The following is an 18,005-nucleotide window of genomic DNA, read 5'->3' on the forward strand; positions in this document are numbered from 1 at the left end:
TGAGGGTCACCCCGTAGTCCCTGTCACTCTATCCCAGAACCCCGCCCCTCTCCTGAGGGTCCGCACCAGCATTCCGAGACCCCATGGCCACGGCGATCCCCTACCCCCTTCTAACTCCCTCGTGATGTGGGCATTTTAGCTATTAAAACAATTTTATTAGAGTCTAAATCCGGTCCAACTCTTAATTCTAAGATTCTGCGGTCTTCGGTCTCAGACTTCGTCATCCTGGTCTGCATGACTTTCTGAGATTCTGAGTTTCGGTCCCCAGTTCCTGCGTTTGGAGGAGAGCAGACTGTGGCTCCGCCGGGCCTGTGCCGGGTGGTCTGTCACCCGGCATCCATGACCAAGACCTGCGAGTGATCGGCCTGCCTTGAGGTCCACCAGAGGGAACGAACGTCGGAGACCTGTGTATCCGCAAAGCAAGGTTGGGCACTGCCCACCCCAGCCAGGGGAGGAGGGTGTGGCTCTTCCTATCTGGGCTGGACGTCGGGGGAGGGGATGGATGAGGCGTGGACATCCGGGAGCAGGTCGGGAAGAGCTGATCTTCTAGGAGGAATGGAGGAGAGGTGGCCGTTGGGGAGGAGGTGAGGGAAAGTTAGTCATTGGGGAGCAGGAGGTTAAGAGCTGGTCATCAGGGAGAGATGGGGGAGGGCTGTTTTTAGATCATTCCCCATCCCTGCAGACAGGTGGGGTGACAAGAGGAGCCTGAGCCAGCTCTGCAGGCTTGGCCAGCTCCCCAGACAGCCTTCCCCTCTATTGGCAGGGACCTGTGATCTCTACGCCTCCCGCTGAGGAATGGGTGTGTGTCTTCTTCAACTGCATCTTCTCCCTGGCCCCTTTCTCCCTAGATCCTTCAGCTGTAGTAGGCCCTGAATAAATGTTTGTTAGATGTGTGGTGCTACGTGGTTAACATTTATTGGGCACTCATCATGTGCCAGGTACTGTGCTATGGGCTTTGCAAATATGGAAATCACTGGATCCAAATAGAACCAAGTGTTGGTAACATTATTACTCACACTTTACAGATGAGGAGACTGAGGCTCAGAGAGGTGAACCAAGGGGACATGGTTGGTGGGTGACAGATCTGGGATTCAAAACCAGTTAAACAAAGAAAAAACAAAAAAGAAAAAAATTCTATTTCATCCCAAAGCCCATGCTGTTAACCATAAGCTTCCCTGTATGGTTGCTTCCTGGCCCATCGCTGTCCCATATCAAATCTGATATTTTCTGGTACCGGGCAGGCAGTGAGCACCTGGCTTCTGAGTTCAGGATGGTATACTTAATGTGTGCTGAGTTACTGAAGCATCAAGGAGTTGGGCAAACTCCACAAGATCGGGACTTGAAAGAGCAGAGTTCCAGACTGGTTTTGCTGCAATCCAGGCTGTATAACCAGATCGCTGAACTTGATGAGCATCAGTTTTGTTACTATAAAGAGGGCTGTGGTGAGAATCAAATGGAATAATAACTGTGAGAGTGGCAAGATGCCTGAGAATTGCTGTTGAATTTTTATTTAGCTCAGAAATCTCTTTGGTTATGATGTAGTTGAGTTCCCCAGGGTCAAGGTCAGGGCTGGCTAAAGCCATGCAGTGTTTGGTTTGCTGATGCCACTCTGATAGTCTTTCAGGGCCTACAAGGGATTCATCAGCCAAGTCTGTTAGAGTCCTCAAGGAGCATCCTTGGGAAGGACCTGAGGAAACTTCTCCAAGTCAACCCCCTTGTCTAACGTGGAGGAGAGGTGGGGGCCCAGAATGGGGAAAGGGTATGCCAGGGTCTCACAGTGGGTCAGGGGCAAATGTGGGCTCAAACCCCGGTCATCTGGCTTGCTGTTGTGCTCTTTCCACATACTGCTGCTTATTTTTAGTCAACAAAGAGCAAAGAGTGTTGAGCACCTGCTGCGCCAGGCTCAGGGCACAGATTGATGGTCAAGATGGACACAGCCCCTGCCCACAAGGAACATATAGTCCAGCAGATCAGCTACATGCTCTGTGTTACTGTGCTACCTGTCCTGGGTGCTGGGGACCTGTGACAGAGGCCCCAGGCCCTAACTTCTCTCCTATGCCCTAGTGTTGTGAAGATTGCTCTAGGAAAAAGGAAGGATGCCACTCTTCTTCCGGAAGCGGAAACCCAGTGAGGAGGCTCGGAAACGGCTGGAGTACCAGATGTGTCTGGTGAGGGAAAATGGATTTCCTCTGAGTCCATCCCCATCACCACCTCTGCCCCATGCAACAGGGCTCCACACTGCACTTGCCCTCCATAAGCCGATCACACTTCTCATTACTCGTTCACGCCCTTCCCTGCTGGACCTCAAGCCCCATTAAAGCAGAGATCATTGGTCCACCTTCAAAATGGACTAGTTGAACCAGATGGTGTCTGTGATCTCTTGAAGCCCCTTAATCCTATGTCTCTTTGCCTGATTTGTCCACTCTGGAAGGATGGACCCTCTTTTTTTAACTCTTTTTATCCCTAGGCAAAAGAAGCTGGGGCAGATGACATTCTTGACATCTCTAAATGTGAGCTCTCAGAGGTAAACTGGGGTGGTGGTTTGCCTGTGAATTTTTGTCTGCCCTTCTTTCTTAGATCACGTGTCCCTAGGAAAGATAGATGTGAACTGAGGCTTTTAAAAGGCCAGAAGCTCCTGTCAAGAGGTGTTTCCTTAGATTTTGTTCTTGTCCGAGAGAATTGAGATGATCTTTTGGCTTCAACGTAGTCTTCAAGAGTCACAGACTCTAGAAAATGTACTCACGGATTCCTAGGGCACTGGGAGAGCCTGGGATTCTCTGCCAAGCATCAGAGATCTTTCTTTTGCCTCTCATAGCGTTCCTGATGGGGGTGGGGTGGTGGGTGGGCAGGCAGTCACCCGATAGCTGATTGGAAGGGAGGGCTGACCGCCCGAGCAGCGTTCTTCCCAGCTTTCCCCAGGCTTCGACTTATTCACCTCCTGCCCTGTCTCTCCCCAACGCGTGTGCCACTCAGAACACAAGTTAAAAACTGGCAGGAGGGGAGGCACTGATTCTTTTTTATCTTATCTTAGATTCCATTTGGGGCTTTTGCAACATGCAAAGTTCTGCAGAAAAAGGTGAGACGGATCTTCATTTTCAGAGAATTATTTATTGCTTGTTTGCTTGTTTGCAATCAGGTGGGAATTCTAAGAGTTGTCTTCCTGGGACAGACATCCGCCTTCTCTCTGAATTGCACCCTTTCAGTCTGCAGCAGGTGTGTTCACCGGAGAGCAGGCTTTGGTATCAGGCAGCTCTGGCTTTGCAGTCCTGGCTTCGCCCCTCCTGAATTGGGCAACTTCCTTAGGCTCCTATATCTCAGTTTCTTCATCTGAGAAGACATCTGAAATGAAGACATCCGTAGTTCTACTCTCGCAGAGCTTTTATTAGAATTACAAGTGAGATAGGTAGGCAGGTAGAAAGAGATATAAATGCCCCGAGTATAATGCCTACCACATAGTAGACACTGAGTAACCGCATTGTTATTAATAATAAAAACTACGGGACTTCCCTGGTGGCGCAGTGGTTAAGAATCCACCTGCCAGTGCAGGTGACATGGATTCGAGCCCTGGTCCGGGAAGATCCTACATGCCACAGAGCACCTAAGCTCGTGCACCACAACTACTGCACCTGCGCTCTAGATCCCATGAGCCACAACTACTGAGCCCGCGAGCCACAACTACTGAAGCCCGCGCGCCTCGAGCCCATGCTCTGCAGCAAGAGAAGCCACCACAATGAGAAGCCTACGCACCGCAACGAAGAGTATCCCCAGCTCGCCACAACTAGAGAAAGCCTGTGTGCAGCAACGAAGACCCAATGCGGCCAAAAATAAATTTTTTTTTTAAAGATTTATTTATTGATTGATTGATTGCTATGTTGGGTCTTCGTTTCTGTGCTAGGGCTTTCTCTAGTTGCGGCAAGCGGGGGCCACTCTTCATCGCGGCGCACGGGCCTCTCACTATCGTGGCCTCTCTTGTTGCAGACCACAGGCTCCAGACGCGCAGGCTCAGTAGTTGTGGCTCACGGGCCCAGTTGCTCCACGGCATGTGGGATCTTCCCAGACCAGGGCTCGAACCCGTGTCCCCTGCATTAGCAGGCAGATTCTCAACCACTGCGCCACCAGGGAAGCCCCAAAAATAAACTTATTTATTTATTTATTTATTTAAATAATAATAATAATAACTACACTCTTCATTCTGGTCACCCAGGGGAGATTAAGAGTGAAATGAATGATTTTTTCAGAAAGGCATTGCAGACTTGAATGCAGATAGGTAAGAGTATTCTAAGTGAAGTATCTAGATGAAGGTAGGGAAAATGTGTCCCATAGCAACAGAGTAGTGAGCTCCTTGACACTGGCAGTATCCATGCAGGGGTTGCCACCTAACAAAAACAGCAATAGATGACTCGGATTGAGCGCTGGACCACGTGCCAGCCCTGGCCTGAGTGGTTTTTGTCTGTTAGCTTGTTAACCATCAATGGCAGCCCTCAGACAGGAATTTATTATTCTCTATTTTCCACAAGAAGGTACTGAGGCTGAGGGAGGTTAAGATCAGGTCAGCTGCACGGGGATCCCTTCTCGGGATGGAAGGTAGAATTAGACCTCTAAGGTCCCTTTCACCCTGGAAGTTCCAGATTTTAAGGTCATCTGGTTCCACATTTGGAGAGATCCGTTGTGACATCTGCGAGAGCAGAGACCTGGGCAGGGCGGGGCCGCTAGCAGCCTGTGCTGAGCTGGCTGCCCCGCCTCCGGCCTTCCCTCCCTGCTCTTCTTCAGCCCAACACGTCAAAACTCTTCTCCACACAGGTGTTGATTGTCCACACGAATCACCTCACTTCCCTGCTTCCTAAATCCTGCAGCCTCCTGAGTCTCGCCACCATCAAGGTACTGGGGCCCTTCTCCCAGGCGTCGGGGACTCGGCGTGGTGTTGCAGCTGGCAGCCAGCATCCCTGCTCCCTTCACGCGTCCTCTGTCAGAGTTTATGCCAGACGTGCCTAGTGCCGTGGTGACTCTGGGGTTTAGTCAGCATGTTTTATCGGGCACCTTGTCTGTGCTTTGTGTGGGGTGCAGTTGCAAAGAGGACCAGCCACAGGCCCTGCCCTTAGAGAGCTAGGTGGAAAGGCAAACCAAAAGCTCATAGCAAGTGAGCTGGCAGAGAGCAGGGAGACCAATGGGCCCAAACAGGAAGGAATGGGAGGGACGCCAGGTGTTGTGTGGCCAGTGCGTGAAAGCTTGGTGAGCTGGGGCACCTCCCTCCTGACTGTCAGCTCCCCCAGGACGAGGACTGGGATATAGTCACAGTATATGTGAGGTGAGACCCCAGGGTGGTTCCACAGGAGCATAAGCTGTGGCAGTGGGTGTACACACTGGGAGAAAAGACTGGCAGCGCAGGCATCAAAGTGGTTTTTATGGCTCATGATGGTGTGCAGGGATTAGGGGTCGTTTTTACTTCTCTTCATTTTTCTGGTCCAACGTGCATTATTTTTATAATCAGAAAAAAGATAACCTTAAAAAGTGTTTATGTTTATGTATATATTTCATATGCATTTTATAGTACGTATGTGCACACACACACACATATATATATATCCTATTTTCTGCTCATTTTCATTATTAAAAACATTAGGAAATACAGTTAAGCATAAGGAAAAACATATAATTTCACACTCTAGGGAACTACTATCAATATTTTATTGCATATTTGGTAGTATTTTACTATGCAAATATGTATTTATACCATGAGGTGTTTTTAACGTGAATATCTATGCATACTGTTTCATAGCTTACTTTTTTCACTCAACAGTAGAAATAAATGTTTGGTAAATAAGAGAATGAAATGGTGTGATACTTTTAAAAAGGAAATGAGATGCAATGATCATTTCGTTGGGGAGGAAGGGTTGGTGTTCCTGCTTTCAACACCAGAGGCATCGGGCACCCCTGCCCCACCTCACCCTTGTCTCTCTGGAGCCTGAAATCAGAGGGCCTTTCTCAGCTGGTGACTTCTAGGTGTTAAAATTGTTCCCCTTCCGCAGGTTCTGGATCTTCATGATAATCAGCTGACAGCCCTTCCTGATGATATAGGGCAGCTGACAGCCCTCCAGGTATGGCTTCAGGAAACAGAAAACCCACCTCTGACCACCTAAGTTAGAAATGGCAGCCACACAGACCTGGAATGTTCTGGTCGCGCTCTATCTAGCCAGGGCTGCACTTGGTGCCACCGGCTCCTCCCCCTTTGCTCTTGAGATGCCCAGTGATGGCGTCAACATAGCAGTCTGGGCTGTGGGCATCTCTCCACCATATTTTTGGCATGTGCTTTTGGGATTTCATCATGAGCTTCCACAACTTTAAAGAAAAAGAGCACCCAGAGAGTCTCCCTTTTCCAAACGATGAGTTCAGCACTCTGACTCACCGTGTCACTTCTGCGCCTCGTCAGTGGCAGCCCCTGCATTTACTGAGCGTTCACTGCATGCCAGCACCAAGCTCAGCGTTTCGCTTGCGCTGTCGATTGAGTGATTCCTCACAGCCACTCTGTGAGGCAGGTGTTAGCGTCATCCCCGGTTCACAGAGGAAGACGCGCTGCCCTTCACACTCAGATTAAAATCCCTTCTCTTCACTGTGCCCCCTCAGACGCTGTACGCTGGGTCCTCCTGTCTTCCCAGCCTCCTTTCCTTCTCTCTCCCCTCCACTGTCTGCACTCAACTCCTAAAACCCTCCGGCCCTCTGCGCCCCACCCCTGGCAGGGCCTCTCCACACGGCTCTTCCTTCTGCCCGAGTGGCTCTTCCTCCGTCTCGGCCCAAATGTCCCTGCGAATCCTCCCCGACCTCCCCATCTAGGTGGATCCATCTTGTTCGCCTCTGTCTCAACCCACGTATTTCCCTGAGAGCACTGATTGCAGCCTGTAATTACTAGTTATGCTCAGCTGGCTCCCCTCCTGAACTGTCATCTCTGTGCGGGCAGCGTCCTCACCTAGCGCACTGCCTCCCACGTGGAGGAGACTCAGGATGACTTGAATGAACTACCCTGCGAGGTGGGTGCTGTTATCACATTTACAGAAGAGAGAACGGGTCCAGAGGGATGACTGTAACTTGCCCAGGGTCACATGGAGAACATGTGGCTGAATAGTAGTAACTGCCCCCACTGAGAGACACAATGAATACCTGGGTGTAGGATCTTTTGGGAATTGTTTACGTATATATTTTTGTAGAATTGCTGTATTCACTGTTTTGTAACCTTTGGATACCTGATAATAACTCGTAACCATCCTTTGGTTCATCAAATATTCATCTGCCACATTATTTTTAATGTGCTTTCTTTTCCATCATATCTATTTTTAATGGCTTCCTCGTGTGTCATCCTGTCAGCCTCGCTCACCTCACGATGCCCCATCCTGGAGGGAGTGTGGCCTTCGGGATCCAGTGAGCCCAGATTTCAATCCCGGCACCACCAGCTACCGGCCTTGACGCCTTGGGAAGATCCCATTGCCTTTATGCAGCTCAGCTTCCTTCTGCTAACACTGGGATAACTAGGCCTCATCACGTGCTGCCTCACCTGGATCCCTGAATCTGCTCGTCCCCTTCTTCCTCCCGCCCTGATTGTGGGGCCATTGTTGGCTATTTTGTGGTCAATATAAATGATACAACCTCAGCAAGAACTAGGTTCAAAGTCTGGCTTTGCCCTCCTGGACACATGACTTCACTGCTCTGAGCCTCAGTTTTCCCATCTCTCAAATGGGATCATAACAATCTTTATCTTCCTCACAGGGCTGTCAGGAGATAAAGAGGTGTGTGTGGTGCCCGGATGACACCTGGCCTGAAGCAGGGTAGACACTGTTGTCTGTGTGTGCGCGTTCTCATGCCATTTTTCCCTCTTTCTTAGGTCTTGAACGTGGAAAGGAATCAACTGACGTATCTCCCACGTTCCATTGGGAACCTGATCCAGCTGCAGACCCTCAACGTAAAAGGTAGGGGCCAGGAAGCCCTGTCCATGTGACCCTTGGTCAGCTCTGGGCTGACCCAGCCGGCATCCACAGGGTGCTCCTCCTGAGAACCATTGAGCACGAGGGCAGCCAGCCCCCAGGTGTCACTCTAAACTGTCTGACTTCCTGTTTAGTCCATCTGTCTTCATGGTAACCAGAGACAGGGCACCTGGAGGGTTCCTGTGACTCCTCCGAGCCAGGGCCTCACAGGGAGGAGGGCAGACGATGTTGACAGCTAGGCCCCCGAGGCTCAGTCATTGGTGTTTAGAACAGTGGTGGACTGACTGGGCGAGAGTGATTCTGAATAGCGCTTCCCGCCACTGAAGAGCACTTCCAAATTCAGCGGTGCTGTGAGCCTCATGACAAGTCCCTGAGGTAGGAAGAGGAAGGAGATCTTATCCCCAATTTACACGTGAGGAAAACGAGGCTCAGAGAGCAGTGACTTGCTCCAGACCACCCAGTGTGATAGTGACAGAGCCGAGATTCTAATGCGTGCCTCCCCGTACCCCCAACTCTTTCATTTCTTGTTGGCCTTAAGCACTTTCTGTACAGAATGCCCCAGTTTACCCATTTGTAACATATAAACAATGATAAAAATAATGGTACCCAACTTACTAATCACTTACTATGTGATAGGCACTGTGCTGAGCACCTCGTATGCATAATCTCATTGAATCCCTCAGTATTCCTATGACGCCAAATAGTATTATCATCCGCATTTTACAGATGAGGAAACTGTGGTCCAGGGAGGCCGTCAGTTTTCCAAAGTCACTCAGCTAATAAGTGGTGGAATGGGAACTTGAACCCAGGTCACTGAAACTCCACTGCCGTGATTTTCCCTATGGAGCCTCAGGTTCCAGGCCCTGGCACATGCCCCAGGCTCAGAGGGGGGCACCCTCCTCCCTGAGTCCTCACGGGAGTCAGGCAGGAAGATGGTGAAGGGGTTTTGGGGTGCTGAGCTGTGCCATTGGGATCCCTCCAGACAATAGGCTGAAGGAGCTTCCAGACACCTTGGGGGAGCTTCGGAGCCTGCGTACTCTCGACATCAGTGAAAGCGAGATTCAGAGGTTGCCGCAGATGCTGGCTCACGTTCGAACCCTGGAGGTAGGTGGTGAGATGTTCTCACCTGGGGTCCTACCTGGCCTTCCCACCGCTCCCCTCCCACATTCCTGGAGGCCTGCCCTGGTCACAGGGTGCTGGGGTCACAGAGATCTCAACGTCCTCAGGGGCTCACAGAGCCTGAAGTGTGAACTGTTGTAATTATGTGACTTTTGCTGCCATGATGGAGGCAGAAAAGCAGATTTCTAGAGTGAAGAGATAATGCCAAATCCTGATGGGGTTAATTAACATTCTGTGAAAGACATGGTATTTGAGCCAGACCTTGAAAGAGGAAAAAGCTTTGGAGAAGTAGACACAGGTAACGGGAGCATTCCAGGTGGAGGAAACAGTTTGGGAAAAGGCAGGAGGTGGGAAAGCCCAGGACATGTTAAGGGAAGAGCAGGGAAGCTGATGTGGTTGGAAGTTGCTGTGCCTGGAGGGTCCAGGGCATAAAGAGCCCGGGCGCCGTCAGGGAGGGAGTGGCCTCAGCTTGGAGCTGCAGAAACTGAGATTCATCAGAGCAGGGGGTAGTGGGCAGGGGAAGGTGAGCACTGGGGACACTGTGTTAGTCTCCCAGGGCTACCCTAACGAAGCACCCCAGGCTGGGGAGCTTAAACAATAGACTTTTCTTCTCTCACGTTCCTGGAGGCTGGAAGTCCAAGATCAAGGTCTCGGCAGGGTTGGTTTCTTCTGAGGCCTCTCTCCTTGGCTTGTGGACGGCTGTCTTCTCCCTGTGTCCTCACATTGTCCTCCCTCAGTATGTGTCTGTGTCCTAATTTCCTCATCTTTTAAGGACACCAGTTGATACTGGATTAGGGCCCAGACAGGTGACTTTGTTTCAAACTTGATTACCTCTTTAAAGACGTTACATCTTGATCGTGTTGAGCAGTGAAGTGAACGACATATAAAGAGGGGTCCCCTTGTGTCTGCAGACTCTGAGCCTGGACGCGTCATCCATGGTCTACCCCCCACAGGAGGTGTGCGGCGCCGGCACCGAGGCCATTCAGCAGTTCCTCTGCAAAGGTAAAGCCGGGCAGCCTGCCTCCTTCACTCAGTAAGCACCAGACGTGACCCCGGGACTGCTCTGCGCCAGCCAGGTGACTGGGGGAGGCCACGGTCCCTGCCTGCTCAGAGCTCTCCAGATCTGGCAGGAGAAACAGGCAAAGCAGATCGTCACACTAGGAAGTACGATTACCGATCGTGGCTACAAGAGAGTAGAACGGGGCGTCTGGTTTAGGCTGGGCCCTCGGGGAAGGTCTTTCCAAGAAAGTGGCTCGACTGAAACCTGAGGGATGATTAGAAAAGAGAGAAGGATGTTCCTGGCAGAAGGAGGTGCATGTTGAAGGGCCTGGAGGGGCGGGGGAGTAGGAAGCATGACGGAGAGAAGGCCAAGTGGCTGGGCGCAAAAGTAGAGGCGGGAGGAACAGACGAGGCTGGAGAGGGCACCTGGCCGGTATCAAACAGGAAAGGGATTTGATCAGATTTGCTTTTTACAAGACTACTCCAGCTGCAGTAAAGAGGAGGGATTGGAGGAAGCAAGGACGGGGACCAGTTAGGAAGTCATTGGGGTCATCCAGGAGAGAGGCCACCGTGGGTTGGACTTGGAGGAGTGGCTAGAAGCCAGGGCCACCCCTGGACTGGGTGCCAGGAGGGGAAAGCAGTGTACCCAGTTACCTCCTGTCAGCCTGGATGTTCTTAATTAGGGGCTCTTGTCCACCTGTGGAAATTTTAGAACATGGCCAAGACTTGCATACATATGGTCATCTGATTTATGACAGAGGTGCCATTGCAAAGCAATGAGAAGGAAAAGCAAAGGTCTTTTCAATAAACAATTCTGATATTGTTTATCCAAATCAATTGGATATTCATGTGGGAAAAAAAAGAACATTAACCTCTTCCTTGGACAGGCAGCACTAACCATAAAAGACCGATAGATTAGATTTCATTAAATCAAAAACTTCTTCTCTTCAAAAAACACCATATGGGGAAAGAAAAGGCAAGCCATAAAGTTGGAGTTGATATCTGCAATGCATACATATCCAACAAAGGACTTATTCCTAGGAGATAAAAAGAACTTCTACAGATCAATAAGGAAAAGCTGTTGTCAAAAGACTTGAATTGGAATTTTATAGAAGAGAATATCCAGAGGGCCAATAGTATCTGAAAAAAGTGCTCAACATCGTTTTAGTCAATTAAAAAAATGCAAATTAACCCAGGGATGCAAGGATTCTTCAATATACTCAGATCAGTCAATGTGATACACCACATTAACAGATTAAGGACTAAAAACCATATGATCATCTCAATAGATGCAGAAAAAGCTTTTGACAAAATTCAACACCGATTTATGACAAAAACTCTCCAGAAAATGGGCATAGAGGGAACCTACCTCAACATAATAAAGGCCATATATGACAAACCCACAACAAGCATCATACTCAGTGGTGAAAAACTGAAAGCATTTCCACTAAGATCAGGAACAAGACAAGGATGTCCACTCTCACCACTCTTATTCAACATAGTTTTGGAAGTCCTAGCCACAGCAGTCAGAGAAGGAAAAGAAATAAAAGGAATCCAAATTGGAAAAGAAGAAGTAAAACTGTCACTGTTTGCCAATGACATGATACTATACATAGAAAATCCTAAAGATGCCACCAGAAAACTACTAGAACTAATCAATGAGTTTGGTGAGGTTGCAGGATACAAAATTAACGCACAGAAATCTCTTGCATTCCTATACACCAACAACGAAAAATCAGAAAGAGAAATTAAGGAAACACTCCCATTTACCATTGCAACAAAAAGAATAAAATACCTAGGAATAAACCTGCCTAAGGAGGTGAAAGACTTGTACTCAGAAAACTATAAAACACTGATGAAAGAAATCAAAGATAACATGAACAAACGGAGAAATATACCATGTTCTTGGATTGGAAGAATCAATATTGTGAAAATGACTATACTACCCAAAGCAATCTACAGGTTCAGTGCAATCCCTATCAAACTACCAATGGCATTCTTCACAGAATTAGAACAAAAAAATCTTACAATTCATATGGAAACACAAAAGACTCCGAATAGCCAAAGCATTCTTGAGAAAGAAAAACGGAGCTGGAGGAATCAGGCTCCTGGACTTCAGACTATACTACAAAGCTACAGTAATCCAGACAGTATGGTACTGGCACAGAAACAGAAATATATATCAATGGTACAGGATAGAATGCCCAGAGATAAACCCACACACATATGGGCACCTAATTTATGACAAAGGAGGCAAGAACATACAATGGAGAAAAGACAGCCTCTTCAATAAGTGGTGCTGGGAGAACTGGACAGCTTACATGTAAAAGAATGAAATTAGAACACTCCCTAACACCATACACAAAAATAAACTCCAAATGGATTAAAGACCTAAATATAAGACCAGACACTATAAAACTCTTAGAGGAAAACATAGGAAAAACACTCTTTACATAAACCACAGCAAGATCTTTTTTGACCCACCTTCTAGAGTAACAGAAATAAAAACAAAAACAAACAAATGGGACTTAATTAAACTTAAAAGCTTTTGCACAGCAAAGGAAACCATAAACAAGACAAAAAGACAACCCTCAGAATGGGAGAAAATATTTACAAATGAAACAACAGACAAAGGATTAATCTCCAAAATATACAAACAGCTCATGGAGCTCAATATCAAGAAAACAAACAATCCAGTTAAAAAATGGGTGGAACAAGAGGGAGGAGTTATGGGGATATATGTTTATGTATAGCTGATTCACTTTGTTATACAGCAGAAACTAACACACCATTGTAAAGCAATTATACTCCAATAAAGATGTTAAAAAAAAAAAAAAGGGTGGAAGACCTAAATAGACATTTCACCAAGGAAGACATACAGATGGCCAAGAGGCACATGAAAAGATGCTCAACATCACTAATTATTAGAGAAATGCAAATCAAAACTACAATGAGGTATCACCTCACACCGGTCAGAATGGCCATTATCAAAAAAGCTAGAATCAATAAATGCTGGAAAGGGTGTGGTGAAAAGGGAACCCTCCTACACTGTTGGTGGGAATGTAAATTGATACAACCACTATGGAAAACAGTATGGAGTTTCCTTAAAAAACTAAAAATAGAACTACCATACGACCCAGCAATCCCACTACTGGGCATATACCCTGAGAAAACCATAATTCAAAAAGAGACATGCACCACAATGTTCATTGCAGCACTATTTACAATAGCCAGGACATGGAATCAACCTAAATGTCCATCAACAGATGAATGGATAAGGAAGATGTGGCACATATATACAATGGAATATTACTCAGCCATAAAAAGAAACAAAATTGAGTTATTTGTAGTGAGATGGATGGAGTAGAGTGTCATACAGTGTGAAGTAAGTCAGAAAGAGAAAAACAAATACCGTATGCTAACGCATATATATGGAATCTAAAAAAAAAAAAAAAAGTACTGATGAACCTAGTTGTTGCAGGGCAGGAATAAAGAGGTAGACATAGAGAATGGACTTGATGACATGGGGTGGGAGGGCAAAGCTGGGATGAAGTGAGAGTAGCATCGACATATATACACTACCGAATGTAAAATAGTTGGCTGGTGGGAAGCAGCAGCATAGCACAGGAAGATCGGCTCGGTGCTTTGCAATGACCTAGAGGGGTGGGATAGGGAGGTTGGGCGGGAGGCTCAAGAGGGAGGGGATATGGGGACATGTGTATGCATATGGCTGATTTGCTTTGTTGTGCAACAGAAACTAACACAGTATTGTGAAGCAATTATACTCCAATAAAGATCTATTTTAAAAAATGCAAATTAAGACTGCAGAGGACTTCCCTGGTGGCATAGTGGTTAAGAATCCGCCTGCCGAGGCAGGGGACATGGGTTCGAGCCCTGGTCCGGGAAGATCCCACATGCCATGGAGCAACTAAGCCCATGCGCCACAACTACTGAGCCTGCACTCTAGAGCCCGTGAGCCACAACTACAGAGCCCAGGTGCCACAACTACTAAAGCCCGTGTGCCTAGAGCCTGTGCTCCGCAACAAGAGAAGCCACCGCAATGAGAAGCCCATGTACCACAATAAAGAGTAGCCCCCGCTCACCACAACTAGAGAAAGCCCACGTGCAGCAATGAAGACCCAATGCAGCCAAAAATAAATAAATTAATTATTTTTTTTAAAAAAGACTGCAAAGAAATACTTAAACCCTAAGACACCCACTAACATGGCCAAAGTTAATCTGTTGATACCAAGAATTGGGAAGATGCGGAGCAGCTGGAGCTTCCATACTCTGCGGGTGGGAGCATGAACCTGAAAAGACTTCAGAAAATTGTCAGTATCTACTCAAGCTGAACATTCAAATACCCTATGACCCATTGGCTCCATACCTCGGTAGGTGCCCAAGAGAGAAATGCGTATGAACAAATGCCCAAAGCTACGTATGGAAATACTCATAGCAGGACTATTCGTAACGTAGTAGAGTGGTAAGCTGTTTTATACTCACAAATGAGCACCACACAGCAACCAGAAAGAACAAGCTGCTGCTGTGCTCAACAAGCTGGATGAGCTCACGGACACGTGTGGAGTGAGAGAAGCCAGACGCAAAGGAACATGCACTTTCATCAGCACCTGAGCTCTGAACCAACCCTGATTCCTGCTTCTGAGAGTGTGTTCACTTTTAAACATTCATCAAGCTGTTCATGAAGATTTTGTGTTCTTTTCTGTGTGTATGTTATACTGCAGTTAAAAAGGAAAGAGAAGTTACACGTGCATCACACAACAGCTAATCAGGCCATGTATCTACCAAATTAATCTTTGAGCAGCAGGTGATTGTAATGGGTACCCCAGCCAATGGTCGAGCTAGACCAAACCGTTTATTTTAAAAGATTTTAAAGTTATGCAATAGTAGGTGTACAAAAGACGTAAGGAATAAAGCAGTGAATATATGTATACCTACTATACAGTTTAAAAAATAACCCGGGGACTTCCCTGGCGGTCCAGTGGTTAGGACTTAGCGATTTCACTGCTGGGGCCTGGGTTCATTCCCTGGTTGGGGAACCAAGATCCCACAAGCCAAGCAGTGCAACCGAAAAAAAAAAAAAATCCTTCAATTTGTTTAAACTGTGAAGCAGGTATATGTATGTACGTAAAATTGTTGGTTTCACTCCTTTAAAAACATAAAAGAAAAAAAACCCACAGAAGATGTCATACTAGGTGATTCTATGCCCTGCTTTTTTCACTCAAGAATAGGTCTTGGGCCTTTTCCTATCCCAGAATGTGTGGATCTGCCTTGTTGTAAACTGCTGTAGAGTATTTCACATGGCGGAGCCCCATCGCTTATGCATGGAAGTTATTTCGAGTTTTCCCCTGGAATGCATGTTTTACCCCACACCTCTCTGGCAGGCAATAGTAGGGTTGGTAGGTGAAGGAGGGACAAGCACTCCGTGTTGCCTCTGAAGAGGTTACATCAGTTTACATTCCATGAGGAGTATCTGAGAGGACTCTTCTTCCCCACAACCTGGCTAATGCTTGGTGAGATCTTTAAAAGTCTTCTAATCTGATGGGTAAACAAGAGAGCCTATTATTACTTTAATGTAATTTCCTTGATTATTTGAATATTTTTTCATATGGCTACTGCCCATTTTTAGTATTTCTTGTGAATTGCCTATTTATATCCTTTGGTAGGGGAAAAAAAGGTGACTTCGACTACATTAAAATCTAAACAACTTTACCTCAGAAGGATACTATCATCAAAGTTAAAAAGACAAGTTAACAACTGGAAGAAGATAGTTGCAACATACATTATAGACCCAAGGTTATTAACTACAATATGTAAAGAGCACCTACAAATCAGCAAGAATAAGGCAGAATGGGCAAAGATTATGAATCCTTTCAGATGATGCAGGAGGACACTACACAGGGCCAGAGAAGGCAAGCATCTTGCCCATACACAGGAAATTATGGGTAAAGCTGGGTGTTGGACCCAGGCTTCTTTACTAAGTTCAGGCTTTTTCCATCACCTCATTCTCACTTGGATGGTGAAGAGGCAGGTGGGGGGGGGGCGGGGGGGGTGGTATTTATTCACTCAGCTGATGCTTATTGAGCTCTTGCCACATTTAAGGCCCAGGCGTTAGGGCTGTGAGCAGTGTAGGAGGGCTCAGCGTCTAGCAGAGGGCGCAGTGGACTGAGGCGGGGGCGGGGTGGTGGGTGAGAGCAGCAGGAGCGAACTGTTCTGGGTTCCGAGGTTGTCTCCTCCCTCCTGGTTAGCTGGTGTCTGTCTCTTGCAGCGTCAGGGCTGGAATACTACCCCCCTTCTCAGTACCTGCTGCCAGTCCTGGAGCAAGATGGAGCCGAGAACTCCCGGGACAGCCCCAATGGGCCCACGGACAGATTCTCCAGCAAGGAGGTAGAATGGCAGGTAAGGCGCACCTAATTGCTGGCGTGTGGAGTTGGGGCAGGGAGTACGCAGGCGCTCTGGGCACTGGGGAGACGTTCAGAGTGTCAGCCCCCGGATTCTTCCGTCAAACTAGAATTCACCTCCCTTCAAACCCGTGTGCTTAGAAGCTTTCACAAGGCTTCCTTGGTGGCCTCACCCCACTAGCTCACCAGCAACAGCCTTGCCGTGCTCCTCTGTCCCTGAACCCCTGGGGGCCTTTGAACCCCTCTGCTGGAATTCTCCCCACTCACCTTGTCCCAATAACTCGGTCTCATCCTTCAGTTCCTAGTTGAAACATCACGTCCTCTGAGTAAGCCTTCCCTGACACAGCAGCCCAGTTCAGGTCTGTGCATGTGCTCAGAATGCCCCGTGCATTTCCTCGGGAGCACCTATGTTGCTGAACTCAGGTTCAGCTGCTCGTCGTTCAGGAATCCAATACTGAGAGACAAGTGTTGGGTAAAAGGAAAGATAGCTGTATTGGGGAAGCTGGCAATCCTGGGAGGAAGGTGGATTCGTGTCCCAAGGAACCAACTCTCCACTGTCAATCAGGGGGCAAGAGCTTTTTTTTTTTTTTTTTTTTGGCTGCATTGAGTCTTCATTGCTGCGTGCGGGCTTTTCTCCAGTTGCAGCGAGCGGGTTTTTCTCCAGTTGCGGCGAGCAGGGGCTACTCTTCGTTGTAGTGCGCGGGCTTCTCACTGCGGTGGCTTCTCTGGTTGCAGAGCACGGGCTCTAGGCACACAGGCTTCAGTAGTTGTGGCACGCGGGCTCAGTAGTTGTGGCTCGTGGGCTCTAGAGCACAGGCTCAGTAGTTGTGGCGCACGGGCTTAGTTGCTCTGTGGCATGTGGGATCTTCCCGGACCAGGGCTCGAACCCGTGTCCCCTGCACTGGCAGGCGGATGCTTAACCACTGCGCCACCAGGGAAGTCCCGGGGCAAGAGCTTTTAAAAGGGGAGTTTCAGGGGTGTATAGGCAGAAGGAGGGGGCTAAGTGCAGAGCAGCTCTGACAGTCATCTTGAAGTTGGTCAGGTGGCGGCCTCATCAGCATCATCTTGATTGTTTTAGGTACAGTTAATCTTTAACTCCAGGGTCAGTTTGTTCCCATTTCCTTGAGATTAATTCCTGGAATTGTGTGAGATGGAGCAGTTTGTCATGGCTACAGTCTGGTCATCATGTAGTTAATTTCTTCCACCTGTGGCGGTTTCAGTATCTGCAAAACAGCTCAAAGGACGTGGCTCAGAATGTTATCTATAGCCCTTGAGGAGGAACTAAAGGTCCTTGACTTTGTTTAATGGCTAAACTATTGTTATTTTGCCTTGCTTGACTGTTTTCCTTTGCTTGTGTATTTTCTCATTTCTCTGGTTAAGTTTCTTCTTTGGCTAAAGTTTCTCTACAGACAAGGGGCAGGTGGAGGACATTATGGGCGGGGAGGGGCAGAATCTGTCCTGGGAAGGTACCCTAGGGCCCTGCTCCGTTAAAATCACA

At 47.8% G+C, this 18,005-nt stretch overlaps 1 protein-coding gene across 6 annotated transcripts in view; it reads left to right on the top strand.

Annotated features, from left to right (window-relative positions):
- Positions 1-18,005, top strand: part of LRSAM1 (leucine rich repeat and sterile alpha motif containing 1) — a 46,167-nt gene that overhangs the window by 246 nt on the left and 27,916 nt on the right. For 2 of the 6 annotated variants that reach the window (XM_082402621.1, XM_082402623.1), the window contains exons 2-11: positions 193-424; positions 2,065-2,168; positions 2,468-2,524; positions 3,032-3,076; positions 4,801-4,878; positions 6,027-6,095; positions 7,871-7,955; positions 8,953-9,074; positions 10,001-10,091; positions 16,375-16,505. In XM_082402621.1, coding sequence (XP_082258747.1) covers positions 2,097-2,168; positions 2,468-2,524; positions 3,032-3,076; positions 4,801-4,878; positions 6,027-6,095; positions 7,871-7,955; positions 8,953-9,074; positions 10,001-10,091; positions 16,375-16,505 — 750 coding nt within the window. In that variant the 5' untranslated portion in view covers positions 193-424; positions 2,065-2,096. Of the gene's footprint in view, positions 1-192; positions 425-682; positions 800-2,064; positions 2,169-2,467; positions 2,525-3,031; positions 3,077-4,800; positions 4,879-6,026; positions 6,096-7,870; positions 7,956-8,952; positions 9,075-10,000; positions 10,092-16,374; positions 16,506-18,005 lie in introns of all 6 variants that reach the window. The other 4 variants (XM_082402625.1, XM_082402626.1, XM_082402624.1 and 1 more) reach the window with 3 other exon arrangements.

The sequence above is a fragment of the Balaenoptera borealis genome, assembly GCF_965194805.1.
Source record: "Balaenoptera borealis genome assembly, chromosome: 8".
Taxonomy (NCBI): domain Eukaryota; kingdom Metazoa; phylum Chordata; class Mammalia; order Artiodactyla; family Balaenopteridae; genus Balaenoptera; species Balaenoptera borealis.